Raw genomic sequence first — 22,373 nt, 5'->3', positions numbered from 1 at the left:
CATAATAATCATAATTATTTGGGATTATCTTTTATAACACTGCCACGCCTCTTAAGGTACAAGATGCTGATACTGATACTTTAAATAAAAAAAAAGAAAAACTAGAAAACAGGTTTATTTAATTTCATATTGAATAATTCATAATACAATATATGCTTATATTTATTCAAAATATACTGATATGCATATGTTCCCACTAAAGCCCCAGTAGATTTAATGAGATCAGCACATATTAGTCATGAATAACATTTTTGACTAAAATACTAATGTTTGAGAATTGGACAAAAAGAAAAAAGGAAAGCCTATTTGACTTTTTTAAGGAATGTACAAATTATTATGAGCTAGCCATCCATATAGCCGTCACTTAGAGCGGCTTCTATGGTAACAGTTTCTATTTGTGGAGGAAAATAAAACGGCAGGCGAGCATCTAAAGGAGAACTATAAAACCAGCAGCCAGGGAAGGAGGCAAGTCAATGTCTAAAGGAAGAGCAGAAATGCAGGGGCTCAGGAAGGCATGAAAAGGCAGCACAAAGGGAAGTGAGTTTGTAAAGTCAGAATTTACAGAAGGGGATGAGAGATAGTGTATAAGAGAGGTAGTGTATAAGTTACTGTTTAGAAAGAGGGTGTAAAACCTAAAGTCAGTGTCAGAAGTGTAAAATCAGTGTCTTAGGCAAAAGTGTAAAGTCGGTGTCCAAGACAGAAAAGTAAAGTCAGTGTTTTCGGTAGAAAAGCATTTCACTGCATATCGTACTATGTATGACTGTGTATGTGACAAATAAAATTTGAATTTGAATTTGAAAAGTAAAGTCAGTGTCTAAGGTAGGACTCTAAAGTCAGTGTCTAAGACAGAAAAGTAAAGTCAGTGTTTTCGGCAGAAACGTAATGTAAGCGTCTAAGGCAGGAATGCAAAGAGAGTGTCTGAGGCAAGAGCACAAAGTCAGTGTCTAAGGCAGGAATCTAAAGTCAGTGTCTAAGGCAGGACTCTAAAGTCAGTGTCTAAGGCAGGAACGTAAAGTCAGTGTCCAAGGCAAGGGGTGTTAAGTCAATGTCTAAGACAGGAAGTATAAAGTTAGTATTTAAGCAGGAAGTGTAAAGTCAGTGTCTAAGGCAGGGAGTATAAAGTCAGTGTTTGAGGCAGGGAGTGTAAAGTCAGTGTTTGAGGCAGGGAGTGTAAAGTCAGTGTCTGAGGCAGGGAGTGCAAAGTCAGTGTCTAAGACAGAGAGTGTAAAGTCAGTGTTTGAGGCAGGGAGTGTAAAGTCAGTGTCTAAGACAGAGAGTGTAAAGTCAGTGTCTGAGGCAGGGAGTGCAAAGTCAGTGTCTTTGGCAGGACATGTAAAGTCAGTGTCTAAGGCAGGGAGTATAAAGTCAGTGTTTGAGGCAGGAAGTGTAAAGTCAGTGTCTGAGGCAGGGATTGCAAAGTCAGTGTCTAAGACAGCAAAGTAAAGTCAGTGTTTTCGGCAAAAACGTAAAGTCAGTGTCTAAAGCAGGAATTTAAAGTCAGCATCTAAGGCAGGAACGTAAAAGTCAGTGTCTAAGAAATCTAAAGTCAGTGTCTATGGCAAAAGCATAAACTAAGTGTCAAAGGCAGGAATGTAAGGTCAGTTTCTTAGACAAAAGCGTAAAGTCAGTGTCTAAGGTAGGACTCTAAAGTCAGTGTCTAAGACAGGGATGTAATGTTAGCGTCTAAGGCAGGAATGCAAAGAGAGACCTGACCTGGAGTGTAAAGTCAGTGTCTAAGGCAGAAAGTGTAAAGTCAGTGTCTTTGGCAGGACGTGTAAAGTCAGTGTTTGAGGCAGGGATTGTAAAGTCAGTGTCTAAGGCAGGGAGTGTAAAGTCAGTGTTTGAGGCAGGGATTGTAAAGTCAGTGTCTAAGGCAGGGAGTGTAAGGTCTGTGTTTACGAAAGGAATATATAGTTAATATGTATTGAAGAATTGTATAGTCAGTGTCTAAGGGAAGCGGGTAAAAGCAGTTACTAGAAAGGGAGAGTGTAATCTAGCAGTTAGCATGCTACATAAACAAACACTGTGAATGCGACCCACATCATTTGCTGCATTACCCAGCCCACATGACTCAGTGCACAGGTGTGACAAATGACGCATCACGACCTCGATCTCACGTCTAATTAGGGACACAGTCTTGGCAGCCATCTTGCAGAGCTCCTTTTTAATTGCTGCTCGCAGCTATAATTTAATAACTTAATGAATCATTCATTCGCTGTGAGTGTTTGTATAAAATCAGCCCTCTTAATCACATTAGTGGACTTGTTTTTTTTTTAATGTGCACGGCGATTCAGCGTGGCACTATTGACCGGAGGGAAAATAAAGCAGCTTGTTGCGGGTACGCAGTCGAACAAATGAACCAAGCAGCAACTTTTGTTGCGCTTTACAAAAGCGTGATGGAAACATGACCTTCTACATGATGCTGCAAAACACAAGCATTAACTGAAGAGCCAGTTAAACGTGACTGAACAACAGCGTAAAAACACGTGTCATTTTTCTGGGCACAAAACAGGACATTTAACCTTTGAACCAGCAACCAACTTCACTTTGTTATTGTTTTTTATGCGCTTAATAGGAAGCTTCATGGTTCATGAATGTAAAGGAGCATAAAAAGTTAATAGTAATGAAGTAATTATTTAGTCATTTAGTCAACAGCTAATTTAAGCTTTCTCAATCAAGCAACAACGGGAAGGTCAAGCACAACAAGCTGTTTCGTATCTGAGCAGCCTATTCGACACGAAGAAACCGAGGAAGTGCTTGTGGCGCGCAGAAACACAGCTGGTGTGTTCGCCCGTGGATTCCGGGAGCATCGGACAACCGAGAGCATGAACATGGAATGTCAAAGGTCACAAAGTTCAGTGGGCTAATGCAGGCATCGAGGCTGGACTAGAGGGCTTTGTGAGGTGAAGAACGGCAACATGCTGTCCTGACCCATCTGGCCTTGACCTAGGGCACTCCAGATGGCGTGATCAGAAATTCAAATCCCTTCCACCTGTTTCCTATGAACACTGAATTCACATTTGGGACATTTTGTATATATAATGAACCAGACATGGCTGGTAGCAATAACTTTAACACTATTTATAGCACATAATATAGTATATAGGAAGACATGGGCGGCTAAAGGCTCTAAGTTGTTGGTTCGGAGATCTGAGGATCTGGAATCGAGCCCCGCCGTCGGTAGGTTGCCACACCCCCATACCACCCAGCAAAAAATGGGAGGGTTGTGTCGGGAAGGGCATCCGGCATAAAACCTGTGCCAAGTTGTTGTGCGGATTGATGATCTGCTGTGGCGACCCCTCGACGGGAACAGCCGAAAGACTAACAACAACACAGTTATAAGGGAAGACACTTTAAATTGGTGATAAATCTATTGTAAAGTTTTTATACTTGGCACACTTAGCAGAGTGAGCCTGGCATTATTATTATTATTATTATTATTAGTAGTAGTAGTAGTAGTAGTAGTTGTAGTCTTGCTAGTCTTAATCCTGGTATATTTATCATTCTATTCATTTTTCCCCAGAGAAACAGCAGCAAGCATTGAGCCCATTTACGAATTCACCAGTCAACAACATACAACGTAGAGCTAGACGTCGTCTGAAAAATGCACATCCAAAACCATTTGCACCCTTTCCAAACAAAGAATATAAAAACAAGCACTAATCTAATCACTAGCAATATTTTTTAGCTAATTTAATGTTCCAAACTCCCAAAAAACAAACAAATGATTCCATATTTACTTTGCCTTAGACACTGAAAAAAACACCACCGGCACAAACCTAATTAAAAGGTAATTGCACAATAAATAAATAAAAAAAAGCATTTTTAATTGTTTGGTTCACAAACTGTTTTCACTTTTTATTTATACATGTATTTTTAATGTAAAAGGTGTCAGTATTTTAAGATCTGATGCTATAGTTTGGTTTGGCCACCTTGCTTTGGTTGTTGTTAGTTGTATAAATTTATCTAGTATAAAGTCTATGAGCATGAAGTCTACTTTATCATGAATTCCATCTTGCTGTCTTCACAGTCAGTATGCTCTCATCATCACTTATTAGATGAAAATGAGTAATTTTTAGATTCTCAGCACTCTGACAAACGAGATCTGTCAGAACAGAGAGAAAAGTCGCCACAGGTCGACACGCCAAGACTTGGCAAATATTAAAACCTTATTTTCTTAATATCTAATTACGCTTGATTTGCAGGCAATTTCACATCTGTTCTTTGCCATGAACGCTTCTCAGTCCTCGGCGGCAGAATGTGAATAATTAAATCCAGACAATTACAGTGCTCAGTAATTTGTTTTTATTATTTAGTATCATTTCAGAACGTTTGACGTGGTAAAACAAAAATCCATCACAGTGTTGTTCACCATAGGAAAAGTTCAGATTTGCATCAGTTCCTTAAAACTTCACTGCTTGGTGATCTTACAGCAGGTTTCATTTTCTTAAATAAAAACTATTTTTATTTGCCGCCGGGGGCAAACAGCAGAGCGGAATTGTGACTGAGAGCGAACGATTTGCGTAAGAAACGTGATGTAATGGAGTTTCAACATCACAACATTATTTTGCAGAAATCATCTCAGGACTCAGGGCGAAAATCTATGATATAACATCATAACACACACAGTATATCTGATCACGATACAAACATCTACTGTCATCCTAAATTCTAATTATTTCTCACTTCAATCAGACGCCTTTGATTTATTTCTCTATAGCAGCAGCTCTGACAACAACAAAAAAATCAGACTTTTTATGTATTAATGCCTTTTTTTTTTATATTTTACCGTTTCTATAGCAACAGCTCATACATATACAGTAACTATATAATGGACACTAGATGTAATCTGACTAACGGTGAACAGATCTGGAAATAGGGTCGGTTCTATAACAAAGAAAAAGGGGTGAACGTTGATGCTGTCAAGTTTATGGAACGGTAAAGGAAGGAGTCTCCAGTGTCAGCGGTTTGTATCTAACATTCAGGGGTGACTAATAAAGCTGACCAACAGCAATGGGACTAACTTGTTTCACAGATGTTCCACAACATTAAATGTAACTACAGAAAGATTTTAAAAAGTGTGTAACTAATTAAAGTTGTTTTAATTAGTAGATGACTGCAGTGTAAAAGAAATAAAACACTTGGGAATGTGCGGTTTTAGGAAATTAATTTTAAAATTAACTCGGCATTAATTACTTTCTGTTAACAGCATGAACCATGGTAATGAAAATGGATCGTACCATTAAAAGTTAGTCTTGGGGGAGGCTAAGGGATTACAATGATGCTGTAAACATTATTAAACTGTATAAGATATTACAGACATATCTGACTATTGGGTTGCCTCATGAACATACAGTACAGTAGGTGCAACTATGTTTCTTCTTCGTTTTCCTCTTCTTTTTCTTCTTCTTATTATTAAGGTAAATCCATGTACAATAATTATATAAATATCAAATGAATACATAAGGCCTAGGAGCATCTCAAATCTACTTAATTTCCCTGATGAATAATGCTATGCTAAATGAATATGCATAAATATGCAAACTGGAATGTTTAAATATCCAGCCTTGCCATCACAGCAAGCAAGCAATTGGTCCAGTAAACATTCTCCAAGTTCAAGCTAAATCTGTTTGGAACAAAACAAACAAACAAAAATTATTACGATGATAGATCCTTAACATTCACGTTTGTATCTGTCACTAGCATTACCTGAACGATTGCTAGCCAGTTAGTTTAGCGGACAATATAGGTTCAAGCCATTAATCCTATTTTGTGACATCACAAACTTGGGGGGATGACTTGGTCTTTTTAAAGGTTTAAGTGTTAAGTCAGATTAATTTGAATACATTTAAATTACACTTAATGTTGCTTTACTCTAAATGATATGGTTAGCTTGAATAGTTTGTTTTAATACTGATGATAGAATCTATTTTCTTCCCCAGTGTATTTTTTTAACTTAGATTAAAATTTCTTTTTTAAAAACTTAAATTGAATTATCAATCGACTTTCACATTTCTACCCCCTCTGATCTTCAGAGACTGCAGAGTGTCTTTATGCTCCAGCACATTCGTCCACAAAAGAGCAAACGCGTGATTAAGGACTTAATTATCTCGCTACTCGAATCTCACACCTGACAAACATTCACACCGCCGCCGCCTCTGGAGAGGGTCTGTTAGAGGTGCTACTCGCAGTGCGAACACACTGGGCACTCTGTGTGTGTGTGTGTGTGTGTGTGTGTGTGTGTGTGCGTTAGAGAGTGTGAAAAAGACAAGCCGAGAGCAACAGGAGGACACCACGCACCACCACACGCACACACACACACATACACACACACACATACACACATACACACAAAATAAAAGGGTGACGTAATGATGGCATTCACAATTAATTAGTCAGCACATTTCACAGCACAAACACTCGAGACATGCAGGAAAAAAATAAAATAAATTAAATTAACGAAACGCTGACAGATTATGACACTGTTACTTAAATATGACAGGATAATACAGTCACTTAGCACAATTTTATATATATATAGAGAGAGATCCCCTGTTACAGCTTTAACAGAAAGTCACACTCGTGACGTGAGGAAAAAAAAAACATTACATATACAAGATAGTAGTAAACCTTGGAAAAATATATGTCAATGAAATGTTAATATTTGACAAACCATTTAATAATTTGTTCATGTTACGATCTCCCATCAAGAAGCAGAGTCAATTTCATAGTTATTGGCACCCTTCAAGAGAATGTGCATTATTATTATTATTATTATTATTTATTTTTTTTTTTTATTCGAATATGGGCTTATACACAGCAACATTTATGACACAGCTATTTAAAAAAATATATAAAATTAGGCCATTAAATTTGTCCAGAAAGATAGGAGATCATAAAATGAATGAATAATAAATAATAATAATAATAATCATGGGAGTAATAACTAATTAGATTAGATTGTTTATGTTACAAAAATATATATATAATAAAAAAGAAAACTACCGTGTACTCACATGTTCAAGTTTGAAATCCTTCTATGCAGGTGTTGTGTTGCTGTTTTATTATTATTACATTTTTTTCATGTGTTAATAATTTCTGTAGTATGTAAGTGTCAAATGTGTTTCCGAGTATATTATCTCCTCGGATTACGGCTTGAGATTATTTTTAAGAGAACGGCAAGATCTCAGGTGAAAAATCTCGAATCAAAGCTAAGGAAAATAACGTGTATTAGCGGCCAACCTACCTAGCAAGCATTAACAGTTTAGCTAACGAGCGTCATATGTTAGGTAACACGAAGCAAGCAAGCGGTTTGAGTAAATGTATCTAATTGTGGTACATTGTAGTGGACGAGGTTTATTTCTTAGAGAGAAGACATGTTTGATGTTTGCTTTTTCAAAAAAACTAAATAAGTTTTTGTACACAAGCTACAGTTTAAGGTTAATTTTGCCTAATGAAAATCTCAGCCCTTAAAGGTCCCGTATTTGACGGATTTCTTTAACAATTAAAACACAGGCCTCAGAGCTCTGTGTGTCTCTGTGTTAACGTCCCAGCTGAACTACTCCTCAGTGAGGCATTTTTCATACCTTAAACTCCCTCTGGTTCACTCCCCATCAGAGAGTGCTGTTTCAGTGTCTATGTAAACGAGCTACTCCTGAGCCGCACCCCTCCAGAGAACAGCAGAGCTGAGCAACAAGCAGCGGGAGGAGCTCTTCTTTTATGTTCGATCCCCAGGTGATGCTGTTACCTCTCACAGCCGGAGGCGTAGAGCGAGCTGATTGGCTGAGCTCTCTCAGAGGGGAGGGATGAGAGGTACTTCGTGCTCCCACATTAATCACGGCTCTACAGCCAATCAGGGGCGTCTGTGAGCTCGCGCACGTGGAAGGAGCGGCTAGCGCTTTCCTCCGAGTGTGTTACTCCGCCCCTAACGGTGCGGAGCAAGCAGTTCAAAAAGATGCGGTCGGTTGATGTCACGCGGTCCGGAGGAAACACGTGATAGTCTTCGGCCCTCCCGACTGAATGGTAGTAGTAGCCTTAATGTGGGAGCCCCCTAGTGACGGGGAGGAATTGGCCACGACTAAATTAGGGAGAAAATCAGGAAAAATCCCCCCCCCCCCAAAAAAAAACAAACAAACAAAAAAACATTTCTTTAGCCGCCAAAATATGAAACTAGTAATGGGTGTGGCCTAAACAACAATGAATCCCATAAACACATCTAGTTTTGAATCCCATAAACACATCTAGTTTTAATTAGATTCCCTGGAAACCAGTTAAAACAAGAAAAATAACATAAAATATTGTATTTGTTTTCGGATGAGACCTTAGCTGTATAGTTTCAGTGGAAATAAAAGCAAACATCAAACAGTTAAAAAAAAACCTTTTTGGTTAAAAGACTACATTTGGAGTGAGTGTACAGTTTGATAATTTTAATTTGCATTAATTTGCAGTCATTTAATACCAAACTATGTCTCAGAGAAAGGAATGTTGTGCTTGCCTTAATTAAATTTCTCTTCCATTTATTTTTTCAAGAGATATAACATTAAATTAAATAGTGTAATATAATACTAAATGAAGGTGAAGGTGAAACGTTTAGAAATGTCTACACTTAAAATACAGAATCATAGGAATGGATTTGGGTATTTATTTCCACATTACGAACACTCTTGGCAAAAAAACAAATGCTGTAAAACGAAGACAGTCGAAGATTGGGTTAGTGATACTCGGTACCGCAGGTTCATTTGGCAGTCGCAGTCCACCGCGGATGCCTCCTGCCATTACATTCGCCGTGACATCTCATTTGATTTAATTTGCCAATTAACTTGCCTCGAGATGGGAATTAGACTAATAAATCTGCATGGCCTTTTTCCCTCTCTGAGGATGGTGAGGGGGGGGGGGGGGGGGGTTGACCTCGGGAGAAAAAAAAAAAAGGAAAGCAAAACTGATCCGTGCTGGAGTGCAAGGCTCTGCTGGAGATCTAGTGTGTGTGTGTGTGTGTGTGTGTGTGTGTGTGTGTGTGTGTGTGTAAGTAGTAGAGTGTGTCTTACCTGTCACTGTAGGCGGCAGCGGCAGCTGTGGCAGGCTGGGCGTATCGGTAGGCAGCGTAACCGCCCTACAAGACACACACGTACACACAAAACCATACGAAGGAACAATTATAAGGGACACTTGTTGCTTTCCACCCACTACCACCACAACCATATCATTATTTTAATGTCCTTTAACATCATAAACTATATTTAAGACAATCAAACATGTTTCTATGAAAACCACAAGCATTAGCTTTGTTCAGGTTCTGGTTCAGGTTTTTACCCAGATATTAAATATGTATAGAAATATTAAAGACAATCCAAGTTTAGAAGGAAGTAGCAGAGGTCTGAGAACAAAGCTAGCACAACGTATAAATCCCAGTGATGTTGATACTGATTAATGAGCCCTTTAGCCCTTTAAATCCACAGCATTTTAGCCATTTTTTGCACTACTACAACTATGTTTTTAAATAGGGTTTGATGATTGATAAACAAATCATAAAATGGTGATGTCACTCCGGGTAGCGGTAATGGGTAAGGAATATAAACTTTGGTTCCACATGACATCAGTTTGATGTTTGAACACTGCCCTGTTGACACACACACCGGCAGGACTTTTATATAAGCAGTTGCTTAAAAAAAAAAAAAGGTAGTCATTTATGTATTTGTGCTGCTTGAGTTTTAAGGATTGATTTGTGTTTATCTGGTTAGCTTTAGAAGACCGTTTTTTAATATTATTAATAAAATTCCTGTTTAATTTACGGTAGACTTCAGAGTGTAAATGTAACGTGAGCGGTTTAAATAATTGAATCCAGAATAATTTTTTCATAGTAAAATAATAATAATAATAATAATAATAATAATAATAATAATAAAACAACAAACAACAAATACTTTTCATTGTTATCTGTCAACATGGCAGAATCCATAGAAGCCTAATTAGCATTAGTATATTTACTGTAACTTTATCCATTTCTTAGTGAACTACAAAAAGGTTGTTAATTCTGTTTCATTTCCATCATCGCTCCACCGTTAACAGGTCTTTTAAAAACACTTGTAAGCGCTAGATTCACTCATTAGCGAACTCCCTTTGCAACACTGTGCTGCCTAGCAACTCAGCTTTAGAGCTTGGTTAGCGATTCATGCTAGGTATATTTACAGTGTTATTTTAGTCAAACTGAGGCTATTATTAGTCATTTCCCAGAACAACTGAGGAAAATCGTTTCCACTCTCACTCGGCTTATTACTAACTTATTAACACTAGCTTCAGTCTTTAGCTTTCCTGATTGGCAGTCTGCATTTGTTGGCTCCCTAGCAAAATGTTAGTCTTTTCGTAGTAATTTATCAACGTATCTGAGGTAAATGTTGATATTCGCGACACATTTGACACATTGTCAGTGTTCCCGCGCCATTCCGTTTCCTTACAGGGCTTGTAGCTAAATGCTGGTTAGCTTCAGTCGCTAGCTAGCTTCTTTACTGCGCGCCTACTTTCCCTACTCCTCACTGCATGTCTGTAGTTAGTCTCTGATATTAAATATACCTCTATAGACGAGTGGAAGTGTAACGTGAGCGGTTCAAATAATTGAATCTAAATCTTAAGCCGAGAGGACGGACACACCCTGTCTCTGCGTTTTTCTCTTGAACAAAAATCTCACACAGAAGCGAAGCAACTTCTCAGACTCCATTCTCCAAACTCAATTTCTGTCCTGTTCTTTCACTTCTTCACCCTGCCCTCTCTCTCTCTCTCTCTCTCTCTGCGGTCCTGCTCTTCTTTCCTTCATCCTCATCAAGGATGGTACACTCGTCCTCCAGGCTGTCACACTTCAGCGCTCCCCTCTCCCTCTCTCTCTTTTCTCCCTTTTATATTTTGTCCTCTTCCCTTTTCCACTGTCTCTCCATCACTGCCCTCTCACCTTACCATGTTCTTCTCTTCACCTCTCTTTTCTTTTCAAAATATTTCTTTATTATTAATTTCTCTCTCTCTCTCTTTATTTCTGCTCTACAATTTCAGTCTTGTACCAATTTTTGACATTTTTATTATTTTCACTACGTGTACTGATCCTAAAAGCCCCGTGACTAGGCGCTCTTTCGATCATAACCTTTTGTCATCTATTAGCACCTCTCATGTTTGTAAAATGTAAGATTATTTTATTACCATTTAAAACTAATACAGTGCATGCTTGGGGGAAACAAAGATCTTAAAAAAAAAGACACACACACACACATCCAGAGTAACCTAAGCAACACCTAGATATTACAAGCTGCTTCTTCTTCTTCTTCTTATTATTATTATTATGAGAGTACTTGTGCGGCGAGACATCATTCAGACCACTGTGTGCTTTACAGCCGTTAAAGATCGACCAGTGACATCCAATAAACGTCCCAAAATGAACCAATTTCTTGTATTTGTCGTACAGAATTACATCGGCGTAAACATGCTGATTGTGTGAATCTGGAGAACGCAGACATCTCTCGATTTTTATCTAGCAAAAGTCCTTCAGTCTTCTCCGCATCCTCATTTTAACTCTCTTCTACTCTAAGAAATTACACTGCAGCATTTTCTCGCTCACTCCCTCTCTCCCTCTCTCTTTCCTCCAGGCCATAACACTGCATCACTCCTTCCTCGCTCTCCTTTCTGCTCCAAAAATGGGGTTTCCCTGCTTGACTAGGGTTGCCAGGTATACGCATAACAAGAATCACCAATAATGCTAAAGATACTAAAACCTTTACCAAGGTAAAATTCTGGAGATATTTTAAAACATGCAAAATTTCATGGTGACATCTCATTCAAAGGGAAGTTTTCTGTCAGGCGGAAGGAGTCTCTAATGTCAGTTCGAGGTAAAACTGCAAGCAGAAAGTTGTAAATTTGGTTTTATTAACTGTAAAAGAAGACATAATAAAGGGCTGGGGAGGTGATCACTGTTTGCAGCTGCTATAACATAAGCGATAACAGGAACTGACTTGTTTTTCGTTTTTATTAATATTATTATTATTATTATTATTTATTTTTTATTTTTTTTCCTGGGAAAGAAGAGGACCAACACAATCCAGTATATGTTTGTGCTGAAAAACACACCAAAAAAATATCTAAACCACAGTGGTAGTGCTATTGTAATTCTGCTCATCACATCGCAATGCCGTTGAATATTGGTGCATGATCATGAAAAATAAATGCTGGGATTCTAAAGACCTGGCATCCCGTTGCATGATGACTCACTGCTTAATTCAGTTCCAGCTAGCCCTCTTGCCAAATCATTTGCTCATGCAGTTTCAGAGAACGGCTGGGCTTTTTAGGGAGAAACGGGGGAACATCTAGAACCCGTATTTAAAGCTTCCTTTTACTCCCGAGGCCACTCTGAGCACTGGGACAAAGCCGCTGGCTCAGGAGGAGTGACGGTGCGGTCAGGAGTTTAATACCGATCCAGAGTCAAGCCATCATTTATCTTTATGACTTGCAGCTAGGAAAGAGAGAGAGAGAGAGAGAGAGAGAGAGAGAAAGACAAAGTGAGAAAGACAGAGAGAGAGAGACAGAGAGAGACAGACAAAGAGAGAGAGAAAGAGATGGAGAGACAGAGAGAGGGTGACGGAAAGTGAAGTGCTCCATATCTGCACCACTAAACCCTGCTGCTGGGGATCGGGTGCTCCTGTGTGGGCGTGTGTTTGTCTGGCCAAGTGCTGTTGTGTAAAAGAGATGATAATTGTCACACCTGCTGCCGTGTTTGTAATTTCTCTGTAATTCTCACCGTGACATTTATAGAGACGAGATACGAGAGTGACACGTAAGTGCATGAAACGAGTAAGAAATAAAACACCACGTGTTGATTATTTTCCAATAACAGCGCATCCCCAAGAGACTTAAGATGCTGAAAGTTAAGAGTTGCATTAAATCAGAAGAAGGTGCGGATTTCTTTTCTATCAATATTTTTATATTAAAATGTTATCGTTTCCATAGTAACAACTCATTCAAGAGGGCATGTACGTGGAGCAATTTGCATAATCCAAAGAGATACTGTAGATAGATAGATAGATAGATAGATAGATAGATAGATAGATAGATGTGTGTTTTTTTAACAAACAAAAAAAAAAATTGTGAAACTGTTAGAAATGTTTGTTTAGTGTTTATGGAAGGAGTCTCCAGTGTTGAAACGTATACACACTACTGGATGTGCTTTTATAGGAAAATAATCAACATGGAGTTAGTAACTCCAGGATGACTTCGACTTTTTCATTCCACCAAGCTTTTGTGGATTATTTGCCCTAAAAGCATATAATTTCTTACAAAGCACCGAAAATTTGCTTTTATAGAAGAAAGACATTCCAGTTGAGGAGAAATGACTCGAAACGTTGCAACCGCAGCCACTTTTTTAACGATCTCACTGATTTTTCCAGGACGTTTTATTGCTTGTGTTATTTTCCAGGTCTCTTCCATGACTGTAAAACACGTCTATAAATGTCCTGGTTTTCTGGGACGTGTGGGAGCCTTTGACTTTGTAAGTGTACGATTACCGACTGCAGTCCATCTGTTGGTGTGCACGATGTATTGGAGTCAACGGAAAGGGCGCGCCAGGGAGCAGACACGAGCTGGGTTGTAGCCAAAGCAGTGAAGACAAACAACCACCTTGCCGTCAAATCATCAGTTACGCCAAACTTTATTTTATCTGCATTAGTGAGGATGATAAATCTAATCTAATTTATTTTCCAGTATGGCTGTGAGTGTCGTCTTTCCACCATCACATCAAAACTCTTCAGAGAGCAGTTTAAGACAATCTTAGTTTTTTTTTTTTTTTTATTTTTTTTGCATCTCCAGCTTTACCACAGACTGTTAGAAGATCTCAAACACCTTGCTGCAAGCATTAAAGTGTTTCAGCTTCTTGGTAAGTAGTCTGCTCATCCTTTTCCAGTAGACTTTTCTGTCCAGGTTGTGGTCCAGATGGACACCAAGGTATTTATAGGCATCAACAGCTAAATGCTTTAGTAGTCCACTACCACCCTATTGGTCTTTACCATGCTGAGGAGTAGATGGTTCTTTCCATACCACACCATGAAGTTCTTAAGCTGTTCCCTGTCTATCCATGATGCAAAAAAACATCAGAAAATTCATGAAAATGGCAAAAGATCTAACCTGCCCTGAAACCTCATGGTGTACAAGGTAAAGAGTAAAGTAGAAGAACTCGGTTTCCTTTGGTGCTCCAGTGCTGCTTGGCAAGTGTTCAGACAGGGACCAACATGGGATCTACCTATCAAGTGGCCCGGCAAGTCCACCTGCATTATTCTCATCTTCTCTTTCAGCAGGGGAGGTTGTATGTTTTTAAACATGCTCGAGAATTTTTAATTGTGGTGGTGTTGTAGTCCAGATGGAAGTGGGCTTCTTCCAGTAGATCTTCGTGACATGTGAATTTTTGGTTTATTGTAGCATTTGTTTTCATATTACAGGTAGGCAAGTTGTGATGGAGCAAATACAGGACTCGGTACCCTGTAACCTCGGGTCATGTAACATAAGGCACACCAGTCTCCTCAAAGAAAACACCAAACGTTTTAGAATGAAGAAATCTTCCTTTTTTTTTTTTTTTTTTTTTTTTTACATATTTACATATTTTTACTCCACCAAAACCAAGAATGGCCAAAACCAGATATGTTTTCTCTTTGAAATGTAGAAACACACTGAATGGGCTAGCAGTCATCTGGACAATGTAGCAGCTTTTGTGCAAAAATGCTAATCAGGTGCAGAATGGAACAGCTGATGATGTAATGAATCCCAAATCGCAATAACAATTATAATAAACAAAAGCAATGTGCACAAACAAGCATCTTTAAATTTAGTCTTTGTGTAAAAAGTTTAAACCAATGAAACAAACCCCGAATAACAAATGACAGCAGGTGGGCGCGGAGATCAGAGTTGAAGGTCAAGTGACAGCAACCATAAACCTGTTCTAAAAATGTTCTATATTTATATATCCTTATTGCAATAACTTTATGTATTGTATCGTTTTTTTTATATTCACTGAGAAAACTTGAGAAAACAAACTGACCCGATGTCATGATCGAAATTATTTATACAAAACAATTATTGCTCTATGTTAATTAGAATAACATTTGTCCAGGTCTGATATGTGTGTGGGGGAAAAAAAAAACACATTTAAAAGAAAAAAAATTATCAAAGTGACTAAAATCTATTTTCATTTAAGAAGAAATGATCATTGTGATAAACATATTAGTCAGAATTTCTTTGGACAATTAATATATATATATATATTTTTATATACGGTATATTTACTAAAACGAAAAAAAAAAGGACTTCATATTTCCCAAAAGTTCCAACAATGTTTAATTGCAGCACATTTAAACATATTTTTTTTCTGTGTAGCTGAATTTTATTTATGAATATTTTAGAAAGTTTCTGTTAGATTTATTAGCACAAGACTTTTTTGCTGCTTTTTCAGCAACACGAGGGTTAAACTGGAACAGATGTTCAAATCAGAGATGAGGTGGAATCAAGTGGTGTGAGAAAAAACTTGCGTATCGGTTCATACTTACATAGATATCTGCGCCATAAAATCCGTCCTGGTAAACGACGCTGCAGACACACACACACAAAGTGACAAAAACTCCACGTAAGTGCATGTTCCCATTCAAGTGCAAACACTGTGCAATCTAATAATCTGGACTTAAGTAACATGAGCACGTTCATAACTGCACTCAGACACACTCAAACACCAATACAATTCCTCTTTCAGATTGATCCATTCACAGTGACGGCACTCGCATTTTGTTTTTTATTTTTTTGTTTTTTTAAATGGAGGAGCTCAAAGCAAATGAATAACAAATAGAAAGGAAAAACATATCATGCGGCAATATTCACTCAAACAGAATGGAAGCCTTTATTTAATGTCGTCAGCTGCATGAAGGTTTTTTTTCCCCCCTCTATTCTATGTTTGCGTTTTATATTCGTTTACTGACTGTATTATTGATTTAGAGACTGCTATGTGATTTTTATTTTCTCCAGAACCCTGGAGAATGCCGGCGTGAAAAAGATCCCCGTCGGAAATCAGTACACCCGAAAGTGTGAGAGTGTTTCTCATAAAGAGCAATAAGTCCAAATGAGTCATTTAAAATACGGCCCAGGTACGCGGTAACTGTATTACGGGAACAATGTTAGAGGAAACAATTTCGGAGTGAGCCTCCGCGTCTTCACAATCACTTCTGTCAGGTAGAATATGGAGGTGAAGATCGGAGGAGAATATTTGCCAACATTTCTCACACAGGAAGTTAAAATATAACTGAAAGCCTAAACGTTTATATGAAGACTTTAAAGAGGAAAAAAAAAAGTGAATAGACTCTGAATCGACTCAGATCCGGGAAGTGAATCAAACATGTCACAATCCGCCCTGTTCCATATACAAGACCTGACCGGTGCCTACGACTCCTGCTAGTGTTATTCTGACTGACACGGAAGAGAGAGCCCAGAGAGCACGACCAATTTTGTTCTCTCGCACTCCTGGCCATGTGTGCCTAGGAGATCATTTAAAACTGATTTTAGCCAGCTTCAACAAAAGTACAAAATATAAAAACGGTAGGATGCACTGAGCCGACATGATTAAAGGGAAAGAAAGCCAATTTCATCCCTTTGGAGGTCTGACAGGGAAATAAACAACATGTCTGGGGTGTTCAAGTCAAAGCAGGACTTTTGATTGCGCGGAATAACAGATCACAGTCATACAGGACCAGTAAAAAAAAAAAAACTTCCTTTATTTCACGATATAATCCCCTGCCACACTAACGCAGCTATCGTAGTGTTTCACAAGTGCTTGGACACCATCAAAGTAAAAAAATTTACTGGCCCAAACATGTGGAAATGTCTTGGAGTGAGGTCAAGACTGTACGAGGGATGTGGCGATAACTCCCGCCTAGTTTCTATAATGTGCAAGTGGTGTTGATTAATGAGTGTTCAAGTTATCTGTCACTTTCCAAGCGTCAGACGTTCTACTCGCTCAATGTTCACAGGAACGGCTGCAGTGGGCTCTGAGCCACCTCGGTCCATCACAAGTCCCTGTTTGACTTGAACATCCCTCTTATTAATAGGCGGCTCTACAGAGGTGCTGAGATTTACTCTATTTTTGATATTTTATCTCAGGTGCTCAGGTGCGTGGCCTCTTACCCTCCGTATGCCGGGATGTGTGGTGGAGGAGCTGCTGCCCGAAATGTGTTGTACACTGTGCGTCCTCTCCCTCTTAAGTGCGCCCCTCTGTAGGCTGCAGCCGCCGTTGCAGCTGGGTACGGGAAGCCTGGCACTGTATAACACACACACACACACACACACACACACACACACACACACACACACACACACACACACAGACATAGGGTTAGCAACAATTCACAAAATGTCAGTTTACTACATTTATACTAAAAGTTTAAAACTTTTAAGTTAAGTTAACAATAAGTTAATATCTAGCTAAATATCTTGTCAGGAAAGCTGTTATACAGACGAAATAACACTGTCAGGGTTAGAATAGCTGTTAGCTTAGTAGCTAATTATTTTCACTTTCTTTCCGCAGTAGCATACGATGCTATAAAGTCGGTCATAAGAGATCTGATTTTAACCAAACATGTTTGTCGAAACAGAAACCGCTTTTAAAAGGACATAGGTTTAAAAAAAGAACTACAACAAATGTATAAATAATACAAATTAGCTAGCCTATGATTTGGAGTGGACAGCATTTGGGTGATCTATGCTAACTTTTCAGCCTAGCTAGGACTAACTTAGAAAACTCACAGCTATACCTTGGGTCAGGTTGAGATATCACATTTCTTATCACATAAAAAATTTAAATACTATCACAGGTCAGAAGTTCAGGAAATGCCAAGTATGTTTACAGCTTAATTTTGGAGTCTTTCCTGAGAAATTTTAGCAACACTTCTGAGGTAAATACTTTTGTCTCCTTTTTGTCGTCATTCTGAACTTGTAGTTGCTGACTTTTGCTAACAACTTGACTGGGCATTCACATTGCCGAGTTGCCTAGCAACATTTTTTCCCCTCAGAGTCTGAATTGTGTTAGCAGTCAATGCTAAGTATATCTAGCTTAAGTTTAATCAAACAGACTTTTCCTTCTTGGCAATTTATTAATACATCTAAGAAAAATGTTGATATTCTGAACATTTCCTCTCTCTTTCCAACTTTTCATCTTAAAAATCCAACAAACAAACAAACAAACAAACAAACAAACAAGCTTCAGTCATTACCTACTGGGTGTTCAGATTGCCCAGCTGCCTAGCAACAACATTCTCACAAATTCTAACCACTAAACTGGCACGATGCGAAACCATAAAAGCATTGTTTACTTTATTATATAACAAAAAGTAAAAATACCAGGAAGTAAAACAGGAGGTAAATGAATAGCATTACATAACTGAAAGTGAAACTACAGTGAAAGAAAATGCAATTTATTTTTATGGGTTTGTGTTTTTTTAAGCATGCTAATTTAAGCACAAAGCAATAAATCCGACTCTAAAGCTTCTCTCCCCCAAAAAAACCCCATCTATTTAAAACTCAAATTAAAAAGAAACGCAATATAAAAGATGCAAAGAAGTAAAATGTTAAGAACTTTATGAGAGCAGCGAGAGAGAAAAGTACAGTAAAAAAAAATATTTTTAAAAATCATTAATCCTAATAGAGTAGTGCTGATGATGATGATGCTGATGGTGACGACAATGGAGATGATGATGGTCATGAAAGGAGGAGGTGGAAGAAACTGATGCGCTGAGAATCTTTCATTCATTAATGATACAGTTTAAAACAATGTGGTAAAATAAAAATATAACAGAAACCCTGAATCATTCATTAGGCCTATAAAAGATTTAGTGTAAGAAAAGAGCTCTGGTATAAAGGTGAACACAATAATCTTTTTGTTTCACCTTCAAGTGTTCAACCCTTAAGCCAGGCCTTCGTGTTGGAGTTTTTTTTTCTTAAATCAAGGACATCACAAATAAAGATTTTAGAATTTATGATATATTTCATCTGTTAATTTGATCTGATGGGTTTTATGCAAAGTGACTTACGTAAGACAGAAGAGGAAGGAGAAGAAGGAGAGATACAGTGATGTGCATTTTTAAAATTAATGGTAACAAAAAAACCAGCCTCCTACTTTATAATCATATCACCCCAAAGATATTTCCTATACGCATACTAATAATAAAAAACATTATAAAAATGAGCTACTTAGTAGAAATGTACTTTCTGTTCATTAGATCTTTCTTAAACTCTTTAAATCTCTTCTTTAAAACAAGCACTGAGAGCTCAGCGGCTAGAAAAGACAACAGAATTTATTTACACTAAAGTTCACCTGCTAAAGAACCACCTTAGCTACGTAACTCACATTAACCAGCCGCTAGCTCGTCTAATTTCAGCTGCCAAATAACAAGAACAATGCAACATGAACTGGTAAATATCTGCTAGTGTTTGCTAACACCTAACTAACTTGAATTATATATTAAAAACTTTTAACTAGAGAGCATTAAATGCCGACTAACTTACAGAAACCGTTAGTTAACCAACATTAACACCTTACAAACTTACATTAAATTTTAACTAACCAACATTAAATACTTGATAATTTGCATTACGCTTCAATTAACCAACAATAACCACATAGATAACCTCGCTATTTTCAGCCACCTAATTATTAAAACTACAACCTAAAATATTGTTAGCAAACTAGGTACTATTATTATGTTGCATGAATTATAATAAAAAAATCATACCAACAACCAAAAATATGAACTTACAGGTCATCATTATACATCTTCGTGATTTCCATCTCTCTTTCTCTCTCTCTCTTTCTCTCTCTCTCTTTCTCTCCCTCTCTCTTTCTCTGGTCTGGTGTGTGCGCAAGTGTATCTGCAGTCGCATCACAAAATACTGTAACTTGAATTACTCTCCATCATTCAGGAGTGGTGAAAGACTGAGAGCAAGGAAAAAGAGAGAGGGATGGAGGGACATAATCCCGCGGAGAGCGAGGGAGATGAAACGACAAGATACTGGAAAAAGAAGCTGAAGAAAAGTCAGTGTGTGTGAGACAGACTGAGGGAGGAAGTTAAAGAGCACAAGCAAGAAAAAAAGACAGAAAGAAAGAAGGGGAAGTGTGAGGAAGAAAAAGGAGGGCACGAAGGAGGGAGAGGTGAAGAATAAATGAGAGCAGAAGACAGAACAGTCAGTGAGGAAGGAAAAGCAAGACAATGAGGCAAGAATAAAACATGAAAAAAAGGAGCAAAACAACCACAAGAATGAGAAAGACAAAACAGACAGAGAGAGAGAGAGAAAGAGAGAATGGAAGTGTGAGTGAAAATGTACAGTGAAGGAAAGATATAGAGAAGCATTAAAGAAGTAAAAATGAAGAGAATGAGGGAAGGAGAAACAAAAAAAGGCCAGATTAAGTGAGAAAAAGAGAGTGTATAATGGAGAGAGGAAAAGAGAAGAGGGAGAATGAGATAGAGATAGTGGATGAAAAGAGAGAATGAAAGACTGAGAGAATTAGAGAGAGAGGGAGAGAGATAATGGACGAATGAGACTGTAAGGCAGACTGAAAGAAAGAGAGAGCAAATAAAAGAGAGAATGAGAAGGAGAGAGGGAATAAAAAAGACAAGCAGTAAAACAGGGAGAGAATAAAAAAGAGAGAAAGAAATATGAGACAGACAGAGAGGGAAGAAAAGAAAGAAAATCGAAGAGAATGAGAGGAAGAAAGTGAAAATGGGATAAAGCTATCGAAAGTGCGAGAGAGAGAGAATAAGCGAAAGATATCATGAAAGAGCAAATGTAAAAAGAATGAAAAAGAGAAAAAATAGGAAAGAGAGAGAGTGAGAGAGAATGAGAGAGTGAGAATGAGAGAGAGCATGTTGATGAATAGTGACAGTGTGGAGTTGGTGGAGAGTCGCTGGCCGTCATCCAACGATAAAAGTCCATCTCTCTCTCTCTCTCTCTCTCTCTCTCTCTCGCACAAGCACACACACACACACACATACACACACACACACACACAAACACACACACACACCCCTTCTAAGTCTACCACAGTTCCTCACTCTGGCGGTACGAACGTCATACTAAAGTGCAAGTTGACGTTTTGGATCCAAGTGAAACATTAAACAGTGACTCCTCGTCATTTACTTTTTTAGGAACATTCGTCCATATTTAATTTTTTTACCCTTTTATTTTGCATTCCTTCTTCTCTAAAGACATAAATGTTTATAACACCGTGCTGATGTGCTCACGCCAGCATGTTTTTTTTTTGTTTTTTTGTAAAATGTTTTAAAAAAAAAACAAAACAAAAAAAACAGTGGGAGTGGTGATACCGTCACCAAACGATAATCTTCAGCAGTGTAAATATTGAACCAGGAATGTTGTAAACTCTAAAGTAAAATTGCTTTCTTGTAACTTTAATGCCGTACAAAAATGTTTAGCTTTGAAGCTGTTACTGATGTAAAAAAAAAAAAAACCTCCACATTTACAAACCTGCATGTGAAAGGTGAGAGCGCAAAATGAGAGGCAATTAAATTATAAATATAAAAAAATGAAATATAAAATTAAATATGAAAGCGTCTTTTTATTTATTTAGTTGTTTAATATTTTCAGGAGACGACGCTCAGGCACGGCGTCGGAGTCTCTCTTCTCGTCTGTCTTTATTGCCTTTGTAATCCGAATGGCGTTTTTATCTCAAAGTGTGCACGCTGTTCAAATGCGTTCGGAAAAAAGAGGACTTAATTAACGCAGGCGTTTAATCGTCTCCTTACACGTGTCGGGGTCGGGACGCATTGTTCCTCGCATGCTGAGCGTTCTCTCAATTTCACATCAGGACGTGTCACATTCTCTGGAAAATTATGGCAAATATGAGGGCTTTCAAGTCAAACTGGGACTTGTGACGAAATTTTTGGTGAACGAGGGCGTAAAAGCGATCGACATTTATAGAAAACTTCAAGCGTGGTACGGCTGAGACTCTTAGCCGCGGAAAAACATTTGAGTGCATTATGGTTTTCATTTCATTTTTGCGGAAGGTGCTAGTGGTCTCAATTATTTGCAAAATTATATATTATATATATATTATAATCAGGGCTTTGCGGTGTTAAAGAAATTGTGGCATTTTGTTAATATTTGAAGCTTACACTCAGAACAAGATCTCTCTGAAAACACTGGCCGCTCCAGAACGAGCCACTCGCGCTAATTTATTTGGCCCCGCGATTAAAGATGCACTGCAATGTCGACGCCCATTTTTAAAAAATCCCTCAGTCAAGCGAAACGGTTCGAAGTGCTTTCTTAGAGTCAGGCCAATCATGCCACATTAATGAGCCACTAATTAT

General features: G+C 38.1%; 1 protein-coding gene across 7 annotated transcripts in view; it reads right to left on the bottom strand.

Moving 5' to 3' along the window:
* rbfox1 (RNA binding fox-1 homolog 1) overlaps positions 1–22,373 on the bottom strand; it is a 283,330-nt gene that overhangs the window by 8,300 nt on the left and 252,657 nt on the right. For all 7 annotated transcript variants that reach the window (XM_053514709.1, XM_053514712.1, XM_053514710.1 and 4 more), the window contains 3 exons: positions 17,182–17,314; positions 15,561–15,600; positions 9,045–9,109 (listed from right to left, as the gene is read on the bottom strand). In XM_053514709.1, coding sequence (XP_053370684.1) covers positions 9,045–9,109; positions 15,561–15,600; positions 17,182–17,314 — 238 coding nt within the window. The remainder of the gene's footprint in view (positions 1–9,044; positions 9,110–15,560; positions 15,601–17,181; positions 17,315–22,373) is intronic.

Source organism: Clarias gariepinus, chromosome 16 (genome assembly GCF_024256425.1).
Source record: "Clarias gariepinus isolate MV-2021 ecotype Netherlands chromosome 16, CGAR_prim_01v2, whole genome shotgun sequence".
NCBI classification, from domain to species: Eukaryota; Metazoa; Chordata; class Actinopteri; order Siluriformes; family Clariidae; genus Clarias; species Clarias gariepinus.
Note: the sequence above shows the minus strand (reverse complement) of the source record. Positions and strands in the feature narration are given on the sequence as shown.